This window comes from Octopus sinensis, linkage group LG27 (assembly GCF_006345805.1).
Source record: "Octopus sinensis linkage group LG27, ASM634580v1, whole genome shotgun sequence".
Classification (NCBI taxonomy): Eukaryota; Metazoa; Mollusca; class Cephalopoda; order Octopoda; family Octopodidae; genus Octopus; species Octopus sinensis.
The window spans coordinates 14,391,577-14,416,257 of NC_043023.1; the positions used below are offsets into that span (position 1 = coordinate 14,391,577).

Genomic DNA, 24,681 nt, shown 5'->3' on the forward strand with positions numbered 1-24,681 from the left:
TAATAATAATAATAATAATAATAATAATAATGATAATAATATTAATAATAATAATAATAAGCATGTCCATTAGTGGCTGACGATATGTGCATCTCTGACCACAAGCAGAAGTAGTGGGGGAGCATCATAGCCATGTGTTGAGAGGGATTCTTTGGGGTTTGAATAATTTACCTCTGGAAACATGGGTGGTTCTTTCAAAATCCTTAAACAACCCTTATTCAGGGACCTTTTGAGCGGGATGGGCTACTCAACCTGAAGAAAATCCTAACTGGGCCCCACCGGCAAGGTCATGTGCTGTTTATTTTGATATGAGATCACCATGTCGCGCACATATGGTTGTGATGCATGTGCCTGGTGTACCCTTATCAGATGGGTAGTCATGATGGGTATATTGGGCTTCGTATTGTTACGAGGAGGGGGGACCTCCGATTCGAACTGTTACAGAATCCCTCACACAGGCCCGTTCGATGCAGCGAATGTTTTTGCCACGGAAACTCGTCGGAGAGGAGAGAGAGATACAACAACAACAGCAGCAGCAGCACAGAGGCAATCGAGAGAGACACAAAGAGGCAAGGCACAACTGGCTTACATTTAACAACTAGTTTATATGACAATCAATTGTTACAACATCAAATACATATCAGGTACATTTAAAAGAGGACATGCAAGTAACAACTCAATACATCATACAGGTATACCACAGATCAAAGCATTTAACAACATGCAGATACAATATAACCGTCCGGTAACAACACATCAAGTTCAATAACAACAGCATTTCAAAGGACATTAAAGGCCTAACAGGTCAATGTTCATTATACAAATAATTCACGTTACAAATCAATGTTCAAATCCAATTAAACAAATAACGTTCACAGTTCTTTAAAGTCTTTTTCTACTTTCTTTTGTAACATGTATCAGCACAATTCTGAACATAAATACCACAACTCGATAATCGATACATCAACAAGTCCTTTACTCAATTCACATTGTTCATTAAATTCCTTTTTACTGTCTCATTTCTTTTCAACATTTCGATACATTGATTCCTTTTCCTTCTTTTTCTTCACATATCAATACACAATTCACGTACCTTACATTAGCCAACGCCTCATATTGCACCTCATCTCTCCCAGTACTGCTAGCTCCAACTTGCCAAACTCTTGCCCCGAATTCCCAAATCCTCGCTCCTAAAATCCCAACCACTCGCTTTGACTTCCAAAAACCGACTGCCCAAAACCTCTTGCTCTCTCACACCCTCAATCTGTCTTAGCACTGCTAATACTCTCTCTATCTGCTCTCAGCCCTATCTGCCTATCTTTATCGACGCTGTCACTGTCATTCTCCCTCCTAGTTCTCAGATTCCTTAATCTGTCTTTCTCACTACTTTCTTCTTCCTCTTCTTCACTGTCACTAGATTCTTCCTTACTCTATCTTCCTCGGCCCCTTCTTGACCGGCGAAAGGCCAAAGGTCCCTCCAAAAGCCATTACTCTTCCGTAAACAAAGGGTTATAACTTTTTATTCCAGACTTCCAGACTCCACTCTCAGCAAAGTAAGTCAAGAAATACTGTACCAGCCGAACCACAACACTATATTTTACCCCAGTGTCACTTTGATGGCAAGAACTGCTCTCTCACTCAATAATAATAATAATGAAATTATTGTATACAGTGCTCAGGTGCACCACAACTTGTCAAAAGTGCATATAAAGTATATGCAGTAATGTACAAATGTCTGGAAAGCGAACAGTGTATGAGTCAGATACATGCTTGCGTATGTATGGAGGGGAGAAAATCAAGTGTAGTGTTGGCGAATCTCAGAAAGCATGGAATTTCTGAAGGATGCAGTGCTCCAACAACTAACAACTGATGCCGGCAGTTTGTTCCATGCTTCAGCAACTCTTAGTGTGAAAAAATGTTTCCGAAAGTCATGGGAGCTGTGCTGTTTTCTGACTTTGTAAACATGTCCACGGGTGTTAAACAGGTGGAGTTTTTAAATAATAATAATAATGAAATTATTGTATACAGTGCTCAGGTGCACCACAACTTGTCAAAAGTGCATATAAAGCATATGCAGTAATGTACAAATGTCTGGAAAGCGAACAATGTATGATACATGCTTGCGGTTTGTTCCATGCTTCAGCAACTCTCAGCATGAAAAAATGTTCCCTAAAGTCATGGGAGCTGTGCTGTTTTCTGATTTTAACTTATTTGGTTTTTCTTTTTTGTAATACAGACATCCTACTTTTGGCCCTTTTCTATTTGGCTTTCACCTTTCAATTCCTTCAATTTTGTTCCACTTGATTTCAAAATTGGTACATTGATGTAGTTTTCTGAGCTAATTATGGAAATGAAATTCATTTTTGCCATAAATTGAAAAATAAAAAGTTAATAGCTTTTAAAGTTTGCAAATTTTAGGTAATTTTATCCAATCAAAAACCACAGAGACATTGATGCCTAAAACCCAGCTCTAAACCTTAACTCAAACCCTAAACCAGTACTGCTAGAAATAAGAGTCAAAACAACTGATATCCACAAGAAAGCATTTATCTTAATGACTGAAAAGGGTGGCAAACCACCTACATCATCTGGGTACAGCCAGATCACCAGTGATTTCGCATTTTTATTAATGCTCATCAGTGGCTCTCTCCCGGCGCCTAGGGTTAAACCCAACTCATCTTGTCAGTTTATAAGATTATATAAGATTACTGTCCTTCTTTCTATTTCTGTCTACAAATCCACTCACAAGGCTTTAGTAGAAGACTCTTGCCCAAGGTGCTGCACAGTGGGACTGAACCCAGAACCATGTGGTTAGGAAGCAAACTTCTTAACCACAGAGCCACATCTCAGTCTAGGAGTTAACCCTTTCCTTACTCTTACTCTTTACTTGTTTCAGTCATTTGACCGCGGCCATGCTGGAGCACCGCCTCCAGTCGAGCAACTCGACCCCGGGACTCATTCTTTTTGTAAGCCCAGTACTTACTCCATCGGTCTCTTTTTGCCGAACCGCTAAGTGACGGGGACGTAAACACACCAGCATCGGTTGTCAAGCAATGCTAGGGGAACAAACACAGACACACACACATACATATATATATATATATACACATATATACGACAGGCTTCTTTCAGTTTCCGTCTACCAAATCCACTCACAAGGCATTGGTCGGCCCGGGGCTATAGCAGAAGACACTTGCCCAAGATGCCACGCAGTGGGATTGAACCCGGAACCATGTCGTTGGTTAGCAAGCTACTTACCACACAGCCACTCCTGCGCCTAAGTTACTGTATTTATTTTGAGATGCTCTGTGTTTCTTTCAATTACCTTAAATATAACAAAGAATTTAGTAAAATAACTTAGTTATCATTAAGCTAGTGTTAGGAACATAAATTGTGACCAAGGTTTGGTGGAAGATTTTAATTCAGAACTTTTGAAAACAAAACATTTGTACTACAGAGCCAGAGGCAGTTTCGGCTGGGTTCGTATCAAAAGAGTTAAGAATTGTTTCTCTATTATATATTTTAAGCCTTTTGTTACCATATTTCTGTCGAGATGCTCTGTGTTTCTTTCAATTAATTTTAAATATAATTAAGAATTTAGTAAAATAACTTAGTTATCATTAAGCTAGTGTTAGGAACATAAATTGTGACTAAGGTTTGGTGGAAGATTTTAATTCAGAACTTTTGAAAACAAAACATTTGTACTACAGAGCCAGAGGCAGTTTCGGCTGGGTTCGTATCAAAAGAGTTAAGAATTGTTTCTCTATTATATATTTTAAGCCTTTTGTTACCATATTTCTGTCGAGATGCTCTGTGTTTCTTTTAATTAATTTTAAATATTACAAAGAATTTAGTAAAATAACTTAGTTATCATTAAGCTAGTGTTAGGAACATAAATTGTGACTAAGCTTTAGTGGAAGATTTTAATTCAAAACTTATAAAAACAAGACATTTGTACTACAAAGCCAGAGACGGTTTCAGCTGGGTTGGTAATGAAAGGGTTAAATAAAAAATTTGTTGTTACCATTGGAAACAGGATGACTGGTATTGCTGCTGTAGTTGTTGTTGTTGTTATCAACTCCAGAGGGGGCAGCAGTGTAGTACCGACAGTCTGTGTTGTGCTTTACAATGGGGTTCCTTTCTAGTTCGGACATCTGTTCCCGCATAGCGGTCACGACAGTCCGCAGCTCGCGGTTCTCTTCCTGCAGCTGTGTCATCATCTCTTCCGTGTGACCGCCACCGCCACCACTATCACCACCAACCATGATGTCATGTTCTGTTCTACATGGATGATGCAACTGTAAGAATATAATAATGAAGGTGAGGATGATAAAAATAGTGGCAACGATAATAATAATAATAATAATAATAATAATAATAATAATAATAATAATAATGTGGAATCTAAAAACAAACAATTCCTATCATAGCAGGCGCATAAGGTATCATCATCATCAGTTAATGTCTGCTTTCCATGCTGGCATGGGTTGGACGATTAGACTGAGGGCTGGCGAACCAGATGGCTGCACCAGGCTCCAATCTGATCTGGCAGAGTTTCTACAGCTGGATGCCCTTCCTAATGCCAACTACTCTGAGAGTGTAGAGGGTGCTTTTACGTGCCACCGGCACGAAGGCCAGTGTGGTGGTACTGGCAACGGTCACGCCCAAATGGTGCTTTTTATGTGCCACCTGCACAGGAGCCAGTCCAGCGGCACTGGAGACGACCTCACTCGAATGTTTCACGTTCCACCAGCACAAAATGTTTCATGTGCCACCAGCACAAGTGCTATTAAGGTGACATGATAACGATCACGCTCAAATGATAGAATAAAATATAGAATGAGGTGTGTTTACCAACAGAGTGAGTAAGGTCTGAGACACATAGTGTTACTTTCTTGACAGGATAAAAAATATTCAGACAAATACATAACAAATATATATAACATACAGAAAATTGCACTACTAGGCACTGCACACATCCTACGGAAAACACTCTCAAAATAGTAACCATCAGAGCATCACAACAAACCAGAGCACATACCCGAGGCACACAGAGCTGCACTCAGTAGTGAAGTGAAAGCACGCTATAAAAATAAAACTATTGAATAATAATAATAATGATAACAGGCAGTGGCTCTCATGGCTTCTGATCTTAACTGATTGGAAGTGTTATCATGTACATTGTTTTGTCTTGGTATAAAAGATGGGCTACAGCAAATATTCTGCTCAATACCACAGATTTGCTGGTCAGTTGTTTGACCTTAACCAGTTGAGCATGTCCCTTAATGGCTGATGATATGTGCATCTCTGATCACAAGCAGAAGTAGTGGGGGAGCATCATAGCCATGTGTTGAGAGGGATTCTTTGGGGTTTGAATAATTCACCTCTGAAAACATGGGTGGTTCGTTCAACATCCTTAAACAACCCTTATTCAGGGACCTTTTGAGCAGGATGGGTTACTCAACCAGAAGAAAATCCTAACTGGGCCCCACCTGCAAGGTCATGTGCTGTTTATCTTGATATGAGATCACCATGTCGCGCACATATGGTTGTGATGCATGTGCCTGGTGCACCTTTATCAGACGGGTAGTCACGATGGGTATACTGGGCTTCGTATATTTCACTTTGATGGCATGCACTGCTCTCTCACTCAATAATAATAATGATAATAATAATGACAATAATAACTAGCGGGACCTGTGAATATTTCATGGAATTAATGATAACCCTATGGGGTTATTTCTGAAAACTTTATCCAAAAAACCTGAAAGCCTAACTTGTGTTGTGTCTGTATAGAAAGATAGTCTCTCATCTGCTACTGTGGAGGCGCAATGGCCCAGTAGTTAGGGCAGCAGACTCGCGGTCATAGGATCGCGGTTTCAATTCCCAGACCAGGCGTTGTGAGTGTTTATTGAGCGAAAACACCTAAAGCTCCACGAGGCTCCGGCAGGGGATGGTGGTGATCTCTGCTGTACTCTTTCACCACAACTTTCTCTCACTCTTACTTCCTGTTTCTGTTGTACCTGTATTTTCAAAGGGCCGGCCTTGTCACTCTCTGTGTCACGCTGAATATCCCCGAGAACTACGTTAAGGGTACACATGTCTGTGGAGTGCTCAGCCACTTACACGTTAATTTCACGAGCAGGCTGTTCCGTTGATTCGGATCAACCGGAACCCTCGTCGTCGTAACCGATGGAGTGCTTCCATCCATCCATCTGCTACTCATTGAAAAGTGAAAGAAATTGGAATGCGATGATTACTTAATGCACTTTATATACTTTATGCCCAATTTTATAGACTTAATACACAACACTCATAAAATAAATATTCACTCTTATTTTTCCATTTCCCCCATAAACAAAAGAACACTCTGTACATATGATACAACCTTTAGTTAAACTGTATATAACTGAAGGCGCATGGCTCAGTGGTTAGAGCGTCGAGCTTACGATCGTGAGGTTGTGAGCTCGAATCCCGGACCGGGCTGGGTGTTGTGTTCTTGAGCAAGGCAATTTATTTCACGTTGCTCCAGTTCACTCAGCTGTAGAAATGAGTTGCGACGTCACTGGTGCCAAGCTATATCACCTTTGTCTTTCCCTTGGATAACACTGGTGGCGTGGAGAGGGGGAGGCTGGTATGCATGGGCGACTGCTGGTCTTCCATAAACAACCTTGCCCGAACTTGTGTCTAGGGGGGTAACTTTCTAGGTGCAATCCCATGGTCATTCATGACCGAAGGGGGTCTTTATATAACTGCCACATAAATAAGCATGAATATTTCAGTGATAGGTGGTATACAAAAATTAGTTCAATTAAAAAAAATACTCTTTTCACTATCGAATCACCATCACCACCACCAGTATCTTCTCTCTCTCCCCCTCTCCCTTCCTCCTCTCTCTTTCTCCCCCTCTCTCTCCCTCTCACTCTCACTTTGCCTTTCTTTAACCTCACCATCAGAACATCACACCTCTGCTAACATTATACTCTTAACTCTCCTCCTCTACCTTCAACTAGCTTTTTTAACCACGTAATAGATATTATGTTCCCCCAACCTCACATCATGGACACTTCTCTCTCCCTCTTTTTTGTTCTCCCACTTTCTATCTCACTCTTCACCTTATCCTCTTTTTCTCTCTCCTGAAGTCTGTTTAGTGTGAATGGAATATTTGCATCACTTGGGCTAATTTTAAATCTGGGAATTAGAACTGTACAACCTCTGTTGGGGCCTGTTCCCAATGATGCCTCCACACAATGTTCATGAAGTCTTTGCCCTTTCATGCGAGTTCCATTACATAATTTATTACACACATGTGAGTGAGAACACTTTGAGATATTTTTAGTATCTATCATATGTCAGATACTGCGAGCGCTGCTTCTGATTGGTCAATTCATGGTCATGACCCGAGGTCACGGTGTCAGCGCTGCTTCTGATTGGTCAATTCATGGTGATGACCCGAGGTCACGATGACGGCACTACTTTTGTCATTCATAAGTTACAACTAAATGTGAAGAATTTAGTTATTGGGTTAATAAAATATGGTCGTCTATTCGTGTGTAATAAATAAAATACCAAACTCATTCCCTATGGATACCGTATTTATTACAACGAGTGGCTTGTAAACGTATCTAACGAGCGAAAGCGAGTTAGATACGTTTACAAGCCACAAGTTGTAATAAATACGGTACCCATAGAAAACTCGTTTGGTATTCTCTCTATATATAGAGAAATAGATGGAGTGAAAGAGAGATATAGTGCAAGAGATGGATAGAGAAAGATATTTATATAGAGAGACAGAGAATAGAAAAAGATGAGAAAGTTAGCGAGTGAGATGGGTTATACATAAAATACCGTTGAGTTCTCGGGCAGGTGTATTCCATGCAACAACAAGATTTGGAGGAGCTCTTCCCTATCAGCCCCTAAAGCCTTTATAATGTGATTTCTCTCTTCCAGTTGGTACTGAAACTCTTTTACTGTAGCCAAAGCCTGGGAATGAGACAAGGAAAATGGCAAAAATATGAACAAAACAACACCCCTTTTTTTTTTACTTTTTTACTCGTTTCAGTTATTTGACTGCGGCCATGCTGGAGCATCGCCTTTAGTCGAGCAAATCGATCCCAGGACTTATTCTTTGTAAGCCTAGTACTTATTCTATCGGTCTCTTTTGCTGAACCGCTAGGTTACAGGGTGCAAACACACCAGCATTGGTTGTCAAGCGATGTTGGGGGGGACAAACATACACACATATATATATATATATATGGCGGTGCCCCAGCATGGCCACAGTTTGTGAGCTGAAACTAGATAAAATAAAATAAATAAAAATAAATACATATATACGATGGGATTCTTTCAGTTTCCGTCTACCAAATCCACTCACAAGGCTTTAGTCGGCCTGAGGCTATTATAGTAGAAGACACATGCCCAAGGTGCCATGCAGTGGGACTGAACCCAGAACCATGTGGTTCGTAAACAAGCTACTTACCACACAGCCACTCCCGCGCCTGGAAATTTATTGAAAGAAGTGTCATGAACAGTTGACTGAATACTTGGTATTTGGATATTTAAGGGATCTGTGGCATATTGGGCTTGTAAAATGGGACTGGGGCAAGTTTAAGATTTGGAGAGAATTTTGAACTAGGAAGAGGAATGGGGGTCATTAAGAAGGGATATTTTAGGAAAAGTGTGGAGGCGCAATGGCCCAGTGGTTAGGGCAGCAGACTCGCGGTCGGAGGATCGCGGTTTCAATTCCCAGACCGGGCGTTGTGTGTGTTTATTGAGTGAAAACACATAAAGCTCCACGAGGCTCAAGCAGGGGGTGGTGGTGACCCCTGTTGTACTCTTTCGCCACAACTTTCTCTCACTCTTTCTTCTTGTTTCTTGAGTAACACTGCAATGGACTGGCGTCCCGTCCAGCTGGGGGGAACACATACACCACAGAAACCGGGGAACTGGGCCCATGAGCCTGGCTAGGCTTTAAAAAGGGTGCATTTATGTTTTTTTTATTTTAGGAAAAGGAAATGTTTGAAGTTGTGAAATAGTTGGATTTTAACAGTTTTGTAACCATATTTCTGTTGAAATACACATGGCATATAAAGAATATACCATGAGGAGTTACTGGTGACTCCCATGGTAGTTTAGGAATATAGTGTGGGGAGTCACCATTGCATCCCATGGTGTGTAAAGAATATAGCACTGGGAGTCACTGGTGACTCCTATGGTATGTTAAGTATATAGTGTAGGGAGTTGACACTGACTCCTATGGTATGTGAAGAATATAATGTGGAGAGTCAATGGTGACTCCCATGGTGTGTTAAGAATATAGCACGTGGGGTGTCAACAGTGACTCCCATGGTGTGTTAAGTAAATAGTGTAGGAAGGCTCAGGTGATTTCTATGGTGTGTGTTAAGAATATAGTGTAGGGAGTCACTGGTGACTCCTATGGTGTGTTAAGAATATAGCATGGGGAGTCACTGGTGACTCCTATGATGTGTTAAGTATATAGTGTAGGGAGTCACAAGTGACTTCCATGGTATATTAAGGATATAGTGTAGGGAGTCGACAGTGACTCCTATGGTACGTGAAGAATATAATGTGGAGAGTCAATGGTGACTATCATGGTGTGTTAAGAATATAGCATGGGGGATGTCAACAGTGACTCCCATGGTGTGTTAAGTATATAGTGTGGGAAAGCACAGGTGATTTCTATGGTATGTTAAGAAGATAGCACGGGGAGTCACTGGTGACTCCTATGGTGTGTTAAGTATATAGTGTAGGGAGTCAATGGCAAGTGCCATAGTATGTTAAGGATATAGTGTAGGGAGTCGACAGTGACTCCTATGGTATGTAAAGAATATAATGTGGAGAGTCAATGGTGACTCCCATGGTGTGTTAAGTCTATAGTGTAGGGAGTCAATGGTGACTCCCATGGTATATTAAGAATATAGCATGGGGAGTCACTGGTGACTCCTATGGTGTGTTAAGTATATAGCATGGGGAGTCACCAGTGACTTCAATGGTATGTTAAGAATATAGTGTGAGGAATCATCGTTGACTCCAATGGTATGTTAAGAATATGACATGCAGAGTCACCAGTGACTCTCATGGTGTGTTAAGTATATAGCATGGGGAGTCACCAGTGACTTCAATGGTATGTTAAGAATATAGTGTGAGGAATCATCGTTGACTCCAATGGTATGTTAAGAATATGACATGCAGAGTCACCAGTGACTCTCATGGTGTGTTAAGAATATAGTCTGCAGAGTCACCAGTGACTCCTAAGCCATATTAAGAATACAGTGTGGGGAGTCAACTGTGATTCCAGAGGAAATCACTATTGACTCCCATGGCAGGCAAAGTGTTAAGGGAGCAGAGCAAGGGGCCACTTTTGACAATAAATACAAATGTATGAATTACCTTATCACGGGACTTGCTAAGTTTCTCGATAAAGGATTCAGATTGTTGAAAGTCAGCCCTTTTAACCTCGTCCACTCTCTTCTGCCACTCAAGGGACAGCTGGTTCACCTTACGTTGGCAGGAGCCTTCTCGTTCAAGGGCAGATTCAAGGTCCTTCTTGTATCTGGTTGCAGAGAAATGAAGATGAACACATTAAGGGGTTTCAGACGGAAGATTACAAGGATAGCCATCAGTAAATAGATGCATAGTATATACAAGGGGCTGTTATGTAGACGTTTGATTTACAAGAAATAGCAACTATATACTCTACTATCTCTTTCTCTGTCTGTCTGTCTCTCTCTCTCTCTCTCTCTCTCTCTATATATATATATATATATATATATATATATATATTTAAGTAGGTGAATGAATTATCCTAGCATGGAGTAGGCAATCTTCAAAACTTTTTGTTCGTCTTGTGGCTGAGAGAGGTTCCTTATCTTTCCTGATGAGAAGATTGCATAATGCATCCTTTATTCCTTCGGAATAAAAGTATGCTATCTTCGAAACATGTGTCGAGAGTAAAGGAATTTTGTTAACATCTTCGTTCGACTCCATTCTTTCATTTATTCATATATATATATAAATATATATATATATATATATATATATATATATATATATATATATATATATATATATATATATAATATATTGATAAAAATGGTAAGACAACAAAAGATTGAGAGAGACCTCAATATTATGTAAATAGAGGAATTTATCTGTAAATGTAATATGTTACAATTATTCGGTAGCCATGATAAAACTCCGAGTTTCGGATGCAGAGGTGGAAATCCACACTGCCATCTCTTAAGTTATCCGACCATCAGAAAAATGCTATGAATGACCGTTATACAAAGGAAAATTACTGTGTGGTTGACCTTATTACGACAAAAGAGTTATTCGAATGACCGCTAAGTGAGGGGAGGGAGTAAAGTAAGGGGGTAAAAAGCTCATAGTATTCGCGTAAGCGCGCCTATTCATACCTACACATGTGCGCCCGCACACCCAGGTGCATGCGCCTAAAGCTATACATTTATTCACACTCACTTGAAAACGTACACATTCCCATTCTCATCCATCACCAAATGTGTATGCATATACATACAAATCCACACATACACACGAGTGCACGTCTATATACGCACAAGCACAAGAAAAAACGGGGTTAAGGGTAACGATACAGAAAAAAGCATAAGGGAGTATGCAAAGAGTAAACCACGTCTATATACGCACATACCCTTATGCACGCACACACACACATGCCTATATACGCACATGTCTATATATGCACACATACACGCATGCACACACACACACACACACACACACACACACACATATATATATGACGTGATCACGTGACCGACCAGACCATCAGATGTTGCTACACATCGCTGGTCACAATGCGTTCGCATTGTTTTAGCCTTCGAACGATGCCACCCCGCTGGCTAAGCGAGCAGGCCAACAGAAGAAAGAGTGGGAGAAAGAGTGGTGAATGAGTACAGCAGGGATCACCACCCCCTGCCGGAACCTCGTGGAGCTTTTAGGTGTTTTTGCTCAATAAACACACACAACACCCGGTCTGGGAATCGAAACCGCGACCCTCCGACCGCGAGTCCGCTGCCCTAACCACTGGGCCATTGTGCCTCCACATATATATATATATAAAAGTTTAAAATAATAAGGGTGAAAAATTGAATGTTATTTTAAATTTAAATTTAAATAGCTATGTTCTCTAACCAGCAAAATTCACTGCAGAGAATTATTTTCTGCAGAAATATTTACGGTAGTTTAGTGTACCAAAGCTAAGGCTTTTGAAAAGTGACTCCAATTGTAATCAGTAGAACTGTATACATGTTCAATCTCATGCAGACGTCTGGTGTATAGTTCTGCAAATTATGGTTGCTAAGACGATCGCACTGATGAGTTTTGCGGATGATTACGTAAATGATTATGGAAGCATTAACAACGAAACCATGGTTTCTGATTAATCTATATTTTGTATCTTTTCATTTGTCTTGCTCGCTCACATTTTGGTGTTTTCTAAGTTTTTCTTAAGAACATTCCTTTCTCAGTGGTAAGACCATAGCGGATCTTCTTCTAGCATAATGGATGTCCACTTACAGGTCATCCCTTTTATATGGAATCTTACATGTATACCATTTTGCCTAAAAAAATGGATCTACAAATTCAATATCGCTTCATATCTCACATCAATTTTCTTTCCTCCACCTCACTCTCTATTTTGTATCCTATCTAAATTAACTATGACTTAACCATTTTCTTACACCGTCTCCGATGAAGGGATATAATAAATATCCTGGAAACAGCTGTAAGACCTTCTATCTATAAATGTTCTAAAATCTACTCAGCCTTGGTGTTTTTTATCTCATTACGAAAAAAAAATATATATATACACATTGTAACTTGTCGAGTATAATCCACACTTTTCCCCCAAAATTTAAAGGTCAAAATCCCTAGTGCGTACTATATACGAGATTAAAAATGAGATTTATCTTGTAAGCAATGTCTGAGTCTCTATTTGCTGTCCGGCAATGTTTATTCAGACACATTTTTTTGTGATGTCGGGTGCGAAAATACCTTAAGCTAAGCCTGAAAGTAATGAAGTCATAAAAGAATCATCCATAACTTGCAGTAAGCAACATTTATTAAACGTTATTACTGTTATTTCTTTATTTTCTGCAAACAAAATGCACAAAAAAGCTACACGTTTGCATTATGTTATATATACAATAATAATGAAAGACGTTACCGTATACATTTTTACAAACCAAGGATGTTATATAGACCTTATTGACTCAAGTTAGAGAAGGGGTGCGTATTATACACAAGGTTTAGGTTTTTCAGTGGTACAGCCCCCTAAAAATCCCCTGCGTATTATGCTCGAGGATTTACAGCATATATATATATATCGGGTACTAGGTCGCTTTCTCTTTGTTTCTCTCTCCATAAACACACATATATACATGCATATATATTTATATATGTACACACACACACACACAAACGTTGTGTGCATATATATATTTATATATATATATCATCATCATCATCATCATCATCATTTAGCGTCCACTTTCCATGCTAGCATGGGTTGGACGGTTCAGCTGGGGTCTGTGAAGCCGGAAGGCCACATCAGGCCCAGTCTGATCTGGCAGTGTTTCTATGGCTGGATGCCCTTCCTAACGCCAACGACTCCGTGAGTGTAGTGGGTGCTTTTTACGTGCCACCCGCACAGGTGCCAGACGGAGCTGGCAAACAGCCACGAACGGATGGTGCTTTTACGTGCCAGGTGAGGCTGGCAACGGACATGAACGGATGGTGCTTTTACATGCCACTGGCACGGGGGCCAGGTGAGGTTGGCAACGGACATGAACGGATGGTGCTTTTACGTGCCACCGGCACGGGGGCCAGGTGAGGCTGGCAACGGACACGAATGGATGGTGCTTTTACGTGCCACCGGCACGGAGGCCAGATGGGGCGGCACCAGCAATGGCCACGATCGGATGGTTCACTTAACCAGAGCTGCAATTTCCACTGATGTTGATCGACCTCAATTTTGGTTCTGCTTTCTGATATCTGATTTGATTTGGTTTGATTTTGATTTTGACTGTTCTCACTGGTCTTGCCGGGTCTTCTCATGCACAGCATACTTCCATAGATCCCGTTCTCTTGTCATTTCCTTGGTGAGACCTAAAGTTCGAAGGTCATGCCTCACCACCTCGTCCCAGGTTTTCCTGGGTCTACCTCTTCCACAGGTTCCCTCAACTGCCAGTGTGTGGCACTTTCGCACACAACTATCTTCAGCCATTCTTGTCACATGACCATACCAGCGCAAACGTCTCTCTTGCACACAACAACTGATGCTTCTTAGGTCCAACTTTTCTCTCAAGGTACTTACACTCTGACGATTATGAACACTGACATTACACATCCATCGGAGCATACTAGCTTCATTTCTTGCGAGCTTACGCAAATCCTCAGCAGTCACAGCCCAGGTTTCACTACCATGTAGCATGGCTGTAGGTACACATGCATCATACAGTCTGCCTTTTACTTTGAGCAAGAGGCCTTTTGTCACCAGCAGGGGTAAGAGCTCTCTAAACTTTGCCCAGGCTATTCTTACTCTAGCAGTTACACTTTCAGCACACCCGCCCCTGCTACTGACTTGGTCACCTAGGTAGCGGAAGCTATCGACTACTTCTAGCTTTTCTCCCTGGAACGTGGTAGAAGTTGGTCTCTGCATATTTTCAGAGTTTATTGCTCCTGAGCATCTGCCACATACAAAAATTATCTTCCTAGTTAGCCTTCCTTTGACATTGCTGCACCTCTTATGTGTCCACAGCTTACATTTGGTGCATCTTATAGAGTTTCTACCTACACCTTTTCTACAGATCGAGCAGGGCCATCTACCTGAAGGCGTTTGTGATTGGTCTACCTTCCTACTTATTAGGACTTTGGTTTTGGCTAGGTTGATTCTAAGGCCCTTCGATTCTAAACCTTGCTTCCACACCTGAAACTTTTCCTCCAGTTCTGATAGAGACTCAGCAATTAGAGCAATGTCATCAGCATAGAGGAGCTCCCAGGGGCATCCTGTCTTGAATTCCTCCGTTATTGCCTGGAGGACTATGATAAATAGGAGGGGACTGAGGACTGAACCTTGGTGGACCCCAACCTCTACCTGGAATTCTTCACTGTACTCGATGCCAACCTTCAACTTACTAGCAGCGTCTCTGTACATAACTCGTACAGCTCTCACTAACCATTCATCTATCCCTAGTTTCCTCATTGACCACCAGATAAGGGATCGGGGGACCCTGTCGAAGGCTTTCTCCATATCAACAAAAGCCAGGTATAGGGGCTTGTCTTTGGCTAGGTATTTCTCCTGCAGCTGTCTTACCAGGAATATAGCATCAGTAGTACTTTTCCCTGGCACGAACCCAAACTGTATCTCATCTAAGCTAACTCTCTCTCTAATTAGTTGGGCTATAACCTTCTCCGTGACCTTCATTACCTGATCCAACAGCTTGATACCTCTGTAATTATTTGTATCTAGGGTGTCACCTTTACCTTTGTAGCAGTTAACTATTATGCTGCTACACCAGTCATTGGGTATGACTCCTTCGTGTATCACCTGGTTTACTATACGGGTGACTAGGCTATAGCCAACACTACCAGATATTTTGAGCATCTCTGCAGTAATTCCTGATGGGCCTGGGGCTTTCCCTGTCTTCATGCTTCTAATTGCTTTAACTATCAAAGAATTGTCAACTCGGATGGCTGGTCCCTCTGTTGGGTCGACATTCGGCAGACTCTCTTCATCCCATTCATTTTCTTTATTCAGCAACCTTTCATAGTGGCATCTCCAAACCTCTCTCTTTGCATCCTCATTTAGCGCAAGTGAGCTGTCATCCATGCGAACACATTTCTCTCCTACCACGTCACGATTCTCTCTCACACACTGTCTTGCAATACGAAATACCTCAAGTCTTTCATCCTCACGGCGCAGGACATTGGCAAATTTTTTCTTATCTGCCTCCCCTCTGGCTAAATACACCTGCCTCCTAATTTCCCTTCTTGCAGTCTGATACACTTCCCTGCTACCACCGTTCTTCCAGTCCTTCCAAGCCTGTTTCTTTTGTCTAATAGCCCTATCAACAATATTGTTCCACCACCACGTTATTTTGAGTCTTGAGGGGACCTTGCACCAGCCACAGATCTGGTCAGTGGCTTTCAGCAGGTTGTCCCTTAGAAGCGTCCAGTTGTCTTCTACCCCAGGTGTAGCTATACCCCCTTCTATTTTGTCAAAGGCTTCAAGTAACATGTCTCTAAATCTCTGTCCATTTGCAGGGTCTTTAAGCTTCCATACCCTTCTTCTCCATGTTGGTCGTCTTCTAGTCGTCCTCTTAGTCCTGATCCTAAAGTCACTGACTACCAGTCTATGTTGTGGGGTACATTCTTCACCTGGGAAGGTTTTGGCATTTATAAGCAGCCATCTTTCCCTTTTCTGGCAAGGATGTAGTCGATTTGGCTAGTATGCTGGCCCGATATATATATGTATATATATATATATATATATATATATATATGAATAAATGAATATATATATATATATATATATATATACATATACATATATATATATATATATACATATACATATATATGAGGAGACTTACTGAGTCAAGTAAATCAAAACCAAATCTAATCACAATCAAAATCAAATAGAAATTGTAGTTGTGGCCATTAACAGTGCTGGAACATTTTATAAGAGGCAAAACATTCAGAAACATAGAGCAAGTTGGAAATAGTCCTTCAGACATTTTTCAGGAAAAAGAAACCTATTTCTTTGAATGTGGCATAAAAAAAAAAAACGTTACCTTCCCATTGGGCTGCAGGTGTTGAAAATAATGGTGATTATATTCTTGATTAAAACCATTCAGATAAACATAATTTACATTTATTTTGATATCCTTTCAGGTAAAGTTCAATTACTTACCTAACACCCTAATATATAAATCAGAAAATTCGAATAAAAAGCCATGTAAATGATGATGATGATGATTAGAGTTATATCTTTATATATAAAACTAAAGTTGTGTGAGTGTCTGTCCCCTTCGATTTAGATTCCTAACTACTCCCACATTTTGCGGTGCAGTTTAACCAAAAGCGGGTATCTTATAGTTGTGATTCATATCTATTTCTTTACTACCCACAAGGGGCTAAACACAGAGGGGACAAACAATGACAGACAAACGGATTAAGTCGACTATATCGACCCCAGTGCGTAACTGGTACTTTTTTAATCAACCCCGAAAGGATGAAAGGCAAAGTCGACCTCGGCGGAATTTGAACTTAGAACGTAACGGCAGACGAAATACCGCTAAGCATTTCACCCAGCGTGCTAACGATTCTGCCAGCTCGCCGCCTTGCCGGTTGTGATTCATATCGAGCCCTTCTGGGTATTAGCACGTGTCTACGATGAGTCTACGATTTAAAAAAAAAATTTACCGTCATTTTTCCACATTTTTAATGATTTTTGCTTGGGTTATATAAGAGAAGTAACTCTCTAAAAATGCTTATATAGTTATTTCCCTTACAAACCTGAGCAACGCCGGGCGATACTGCTAGTATTTCATAAGAAATGAGTTAATGAAGGAGGTTAGTTCCCCTGACTCCCTTAAGTAGGGGAGTTTAGGGGTTTTACCTTGAAATGATGTTCTCCAGTTGCAGCCTATGGCTAGCTGCCTTGGCGTTCTCTTCTTTTAAATGCTTTAATTCAACCTCTCGGTCGACATTCATTTGCAGCCGTCTGTTTTGGTCGGCATTAGCAGTGGTTCTGGAATGTTCTAGTTCTGACTTCAAGCTGAGATAGAGAGATAAATAGATAGATAGATAGTCAAACAGATATACAGATAGGTAGACAGCCAAAGAGACAGACAGATATATATATATATTTACCAACCACATGGTTCAGGGTTCAGTCCCACTGTGTGGCACCCTGGGCAAGTGTCTTCTACTAGAGCCTCGGGTCGACCAAAGCATTGTGAGTGGATTTGGTGGACGGGAACTGAAAGAAGCCCATCATATATATGTATATATATATATGTATGTGTGTGTACATGTTTGTGTGTCTGTGTTTGTCCCCCAACATCGCTTGACAACCAATGCTGGTGCGCATATGTCCCCGTAACTTAGCAGTTCGGCAGTACCCTTAAAACCAGGAACTTTCCAGCAATCCCTTGTGTAGATATATATATAAGTGGAAGCACTCCGTTGGTTACGACGATGAGGGTTCCGGTTGATCCGAATCAACGGAACAGCCTGCACGTGAAATTAACGTGTAAGTGGCTGAGCACTCCACAGACACGTGCACCCTTAACGTAGTTCTCGGGGATATTCAGCGTGACACAGAGAGTGACAAGGCCGGCCCCTAGAAATACAGGTACAACAGAAACAGGAAGTAAGAGTGAGAGAAAGTTGTGGTGAAAGAGTACAGCAGGGATCACCACCATCCCCTTCCGGAGCCTCATGGAGCTTTTAGGTGTTTTCGCTCAATAAACACTCACAGCGCCCGGTCTGGGAATCGAAACCGCGATCCTACGACCGCGAGTCCGCTGCCCTAACCACTGGGCCATTGCGCCTCCACTGTAGATATATATATATATATATATATACATAAATATATATATATATTTAATGATTTCAAGGTTTGGTAGAAGGCCAGCAATCTCAGGGGAGGGAGTCAGTCAACTACATTGCCCCTAGTGAACAACTGGTACTTATCTTATCAACCCCGAAAGGATGAAAGGTAAAGTCAACCTTGGTAGAATTTGAAGTCAAAATATAAAGACAGGCAAAATGCCACTAAGCATTTTTTTTCCAGGATGCTAATAATTCTGCCAGCTCACAACCTTCCTATATATATATACTAGCAGTATCGCCCGGTGTTGCTCAGGTTTGTAAGATTCTCGACCCCATGTCGAATTTATCGATTTTTTTCAGAACTGGGGGAACTTTTCAAAATTTTCGCTGCGTTAGTTTTGAATTATGACATTGGGCTATGTGTGTGTCAAGTTTCATCAGAATCGGTTGAAAGCCCTGGTCAGGGTGAGGGTACAAGCAAACAGGCACACAGAAAACGCACAGACAAACTGCCGTTTATATAGAGATATATATATATGTATATATATATGTATATATATATATATATATATATATATATATTATATATATATATATATATATATATATCTATATATATATATATTTATAAAAAATACAAAATGGGACAAGAACGCAAAACATCCAGATAGACGATACAAAAATCACGGATGGGTCATTCGAAGACTTTAATCTTCAGTCAAGAACCGGATCATCCTTGCAATTTTGGTTGATTTATATATACTTTTTACTATTTTACTATTTTCTCTTTCTCTCTCTCTCTCTCTCTCTCTCTATATATATATATATATATATATATATCATCATCATCATCATCATCGTTTAACGTCCGCTTTCCATGCTAGCATGGGTTGGACGGTTCAACTGGGGTCTGGCAAGCTCGAAGGCTGCACCAGGCCAGTCATATCTGGCAGTGTTTCTACAGCTGGATGCCCTTCCTAACGCCAACCATGGGGAGCGCCATGGCCCAGTGGTTAGGGTAGCGGACTCGCAGTTCTAGGATCACGGTTTCGATTCCTAGATTGGGAGTCGTGTGTGTTTATTGAGTGAAAACACCCAAAGCACCACGAGGTTCTGGCAGGGGATGGTGGCGATCCCTGCTGTACTCTTTCACCACAACTTTCTCTCATTCTTTCTTCTGTTGGCCTGCTTGCTTAGCCAGCAGGGTGGCGTTATTTGAAGGCTAAAACAATGTGAAGCGCATTGTGACCAGCGATGTGTAGCAACACCTGATGGTCTGGTCGGTCATGTGATCACGTGATATATATATATATATCCTGTTGAGGCAAGTGAAAATCAAAATCAAAATCAAAATCGTAATTGATCAACATCAATGGAAATTGTAGCTGTGATACCAGTGCCGGTGGCACGTAAGAAAACCATCCGAACGTGGCTGTAGCCAGCGCTGCCCTGACTGGCCTCCGTGCCAGTGGCACGTAAAAAGCACCATCCGACCGTGGCCGTTGCCAGCCCCGTCTGGTACCTGTGCTGGTGGCACGTAAAAAGCACCATCCGATCATGGCTGTTTGCCAGCCTCGTCTGGCACCTGTGCCGGTGGCACGTAAAAAGCACCATCCGATCATGGCTGTTTGCCAGCCCTGCCTGGTACCTGTGCCGGTGGCACATAAAAAGCACCATCCGATCATGGCTGTTTGTCAGCCCCGTCTGGTACCTGTGCTGGTGGCACGTAAAAAGCACCATCCGATCATGGCTGTTTGCCAGCCTCGTCTGGCACCTGTGCCGGTGGCACGTGAAAAGCCCCATCCGACCATGGCTGTTTGCCAGCCCCGTCTGGCACCTGTGTCGGTGGCACGTAAAAAGCACCATCCGACCATGGCCATTTGCCAGCCTCGTCTGGCACCTGTGCCGGTGGCACGTAAAAAGCGCCCACTACACTCACGGAGTGGTTGGCGTTAGGAAGGGCACCCAGCTGTAGAAACACTGCCAGATCAGACTGGAGCCTGGTGCAGCCTCCTGGCTTCCCAGATCCCCGGTCGAACCGTCCAACCCATGCTAGCATGGAAAGCGGACGTTAAACGATGATGTTGATGATGATGATGATATAAGTAGAAAGACAGCCAGATAGGCGCAGGAGTGGCTGTGTGGTAAGTAACTTGCTAACCAACCACATGGTTCCGGGTTCAGTCCCACTGCGTGGCATCTTGGGCAAGTGTCTTCTGCTATAGCCCCGGGCCGACCAATGCCTTGTGAGTGGATTTGGTAGACGGAAACTGAAAGAAGCCTGTCGTATATATGTATATATATATATATGTGTGTGTTTGTGTGTCTGTGTTTGACCCCCTAGCATCGCTTGACAACCGATGCTGGTGTGTTTACGTCCCCGTCACTTAGCGGTTCGGCAAAAAAGAGACCGATAGAATAAGTACTGGGCTTACAAAGAATAAGTCCCGGGGTCAAGTTGCTCGATTAAAGGCGGTGCTCCAGCATGGCCGCAGTCAAATGACTGAAACAAGTAAAAGAGATAAAAGAGAAAAGAGAAAGAGAATATGTTTAGAATGACATAAGTTTCTGTCTGTGTCTTTCATATTAACTGACCACCTCTCATAAAACTGACCAAAAAATAACATGAAAAATCAACGAAACCAACCTCTTAATTTCTCCATCTTTCTCCAGCATCTTGGTGCTAAATTCTTCTGTTGCAGCAGAGAATTGCAACTTTGCAGTGTTGAGTTGCATCTGGAGATCACTGACTTCTGACATGTAAACTCTGTCCTTTTCGCAGACACATGCCTGCAGCTTGGACACCTCTTCAGTTCTGGATCGTAGCCTCTGGTCACACTTGTTCAACCTAGATACAACAGAGAGTGCTAGAAATAAGAGTTAAAAACCCTTAAAGCTGCAAAGTAGCATGTCTATAAATTGATAAGGGAGAGAAGTGCCCCACAGCATGCGAGATCACCATACTAGTCTAGTTTCGCTTAAAATTAACGCTCATAAATGGTGACCTATTGCTGGATGGTTTGACTAAATCCTGAGTGTGTGTGTGTGTATATATATATATATATATATACGTGTGTGTGTGTGTGTGTATATATATATATATATGTGTGTGTGTGTATATATATATATATATGTGTGTGTGTGTGTATATATATATATATATATATATATATATATATTTATATATACACATATATATGTATAGGCATAGTAGTGTCTGTGTTTGGTAAGTAGCTTGCTTACCAACCACATGATTCCGGGTTCAGTCCCACTGCATGGCACCTTGAGCAAGTGTCTTCTACTATAGCCTCGGGCTGACCAAAGCCTTGCGAGTGAATTTGGTAGACAGAAACTGAAAGAAGCCCGTCGTATATATGTGTGTGTGTATATATATATATATATATATATATATCTAAATATATATATCTATATGTATGTACGTGTGTGTATATGTTTGTGTGTCTGTGTTTGTCCCCCCAACATCGCTTGACAACTGATGCTGGTGTGTTTACATCCCCGTAACTTTGCAGTTCGGCAAAAGAGACCGATAGAATAAGTACTAGGCTTACAAAGAATATGTCCTGGAGTCAATCTGCTCAACTAAAGGCGGTGCTCCAGCATGGTCACAGCCAAATGACTGAAACAAGTAAAAGAGTAATTGAAAAAATATTGAGTTTGTCGACAGCCCTTCGACCACGATACATCTTTTGATAAATTCAGTTGCTACTACTAACGTTTCTGCCAGCTCGGCACCTTTAAGTTTCTGTTTCAGTTTTTGTCTACCAAATCCACTCACGAGGCCTTGGAAGATATTATTTGTTCAAGGTGCTGTGCAGTAGGACTGAACCCCAAACCTCATGGTTGGGAAGCAAACTTCTTAACTACACAACCATATTACGTAAATTTCTTATTTAAATACATACTAGCACTATGACCCGGTGTTGCTGGGTCATAGTGCTAGTGCATGCATATACAGCTGCGTGCGTGCGCACATACACGCCAGTACTGTTCAAATCTCTGACCAATCACATACAGCTAGCTGGCATTCAATTGGTGTATCAAGTTTCAGGCATTTTGATTGGGTTTTGGATAGAAAATTCACAAAAAAAGTCACTTCTATTGATTTTTCAATGACTTTGCGGGGTGACTGGGGAAATGTAAAGATGTGCACGAACACCCTTGGATGGTTTTGAATGACCATAGAAAGTGCGAGCCCTCTAACTGAAAAATTGTGGATTTGTATAAAGGACACACACACACACACACAGACATTTGGCCATTTATATATAACTGAAAAATTGTGGATTTGTATAAAGGACACACACACAGACATTTTGCCGTTTATATATATATACACATATATATATATATATGTGACTGGGGAAATGTAAAGATGTGCAGGACCACCCTTGGACGGTTTTGAATGACCATAGAAAGTGCGAGCCTTCTAACTGAAAAATTGTGGATTTGTATAAAGGACACACACACAGACATTTTGCCGTTTATATATATATACACATATATATATATATATATATGTGACTGGGGAAATGTAAAGATGTGCACAACCACCCTTGGACGGTTTTGAATGACCATAGAAAGTGCGAGCCTTCTAACTGAAAAATTGTGGATTTGTATAAAGGACACACACACAGACATTTTGCCGTTTATATATATATACATATATATATATATGTGACTGGGGAAATGTAAAGATGTGCACGACCACCCTTGGACGGTTTTGAATGACCATAGAAAGTGCGAGCCCTCTAACTGAAAAATTGTGGATTTGTATAAAGGACACACACACAGACATTTTGCCGTTTATATATATATACATATATATATATATATATGTGACTGGGGAAATGTAAAGATGTGCAGCACCACCCTTGGACGGTTTTGAATGACCATAGAAAGTGCGAGCCTTCTAACTGAAAAATTGTGGATTTGTATAAAGGACACACACACAGACATTTTGCCGTTTATATATATATACATATATATATATATATATGTGACTGGGGAAATGTAAAGATGTGCACGACCACCCTTGGACGGTTTTGAATGACCATAGAAAGTGCGAGCCCTCTAACTGAAAAATTGTAGATTTGTATAAAGGACACACACACAGACATTTTGCCGTTTATATATATAGAGATGTCTGTTTGTGTGTGTGAGAGAGAGAGAGAGTTTGTGTGGGTGTTTATAAGGAAGAAGTTTTTTTGAGGCAATACTTACTTCAGCTCCAGCTCCTGCTGCAGTTTCTCCCTGCTTTTCTCACTCTGCTCCAGCTGAAGAGAGAGCTCTTTCAACCTGTTGACACAAATATGATGTACCCAGTTAATTTAACAATGTACAATCTACCTTGGGATAAAGGGGCAGAGAAGGGAGCATGAAAGAACACCAAAGTTTGATGTAAACTGTTGGACATCTTCATTATGGTTAAAAAGACTAGAAATGAAGAAATATCTAGTTTGATATGATGCTAGGCAACCAGTCTCTTGAGGTGAGGATAAATTTGACATGGTGTAAGCAGGGGATAGCAAACTCTTTTTATCACTGACTCATTCATCAAATCATTGATAACATCATGACACTCAACATGTAAATTTCTAAAATATAATTAAAAGTATAATTAATATAAAATTCCTTTGTTTAAAACAATAATTTCTTCATTATTTTTACTAAAAAGTATTTAAACATCTGACATCCGCATCTTATCCAAGCACCCAAAAGACCCAACACTCAGACAAATACGGGATTACGTCCTTATAAATGAAACCTTCCCAATACTAAATAGGAAATATACATAGTAGATACCATACCTCCATACCCAGTTTACACAGGTAGAGTAGAATAGTTAGCGGACTGTTATGTAGATAGAGGTATGTATGTTTGTGTGTGGGTGTAAGTGTGTGTGTATGCAGACCAGCATGCTATAATGAGAGCAGCCCCAACAATAGCATCCCCAAATTCCTTCACAAAGATTTGGTCAGCCAGGGCTTATAGTAGAACACACCCGAGATATCATGCAGTGGAACTAAACCTGAAACCATA

The 24,681-nt window shown here is 41.0% G+C and overlaps 1 protein-coding gene across 2 annotated transcripts in view; it reads right to left on the minus strand.

Annotated features, from left to right (window-relative positions):
• Window positions 1–24,681, minus strand: part of LOC115225215 (coiled-coil domain-containing protein 57-like) — a 71,636-nt gene that overhangs the window by 15,106 nt on the left and 31,849 nt on the right. For both annotated transcript variants that reach the window (XM_029796156.2, XM_036514091.1), the window contains 6 exons: window positions 23,863–23,937; window positions 21,269–21,469; window positions 17,684–17,842; window positions 10,414–10,576; window positions 7,849–7,983; window positions 4,025–4,298 (listed from right to left, as the gene is read on the minus strand). In XM_029796156.2, the coding sequence (XP_029652016.1) occupies window positions 4,025–4,298; window positions 7,849–7,983; window positions 10,414–10,576; window positions 17,684–17,842; window positions 21,269–21,469; window positions 23,863–23,937 (1,007 nt within the window). The remainder of the gene's footprint in view (window positions 1–4,024; window positions 4,299–7,848; window positions 7,984–10,413; window positions 10,577–17,683; window positions 17,843–21,268; window positions 21,470–23,862; window positions 23,938–24,681) is intronic.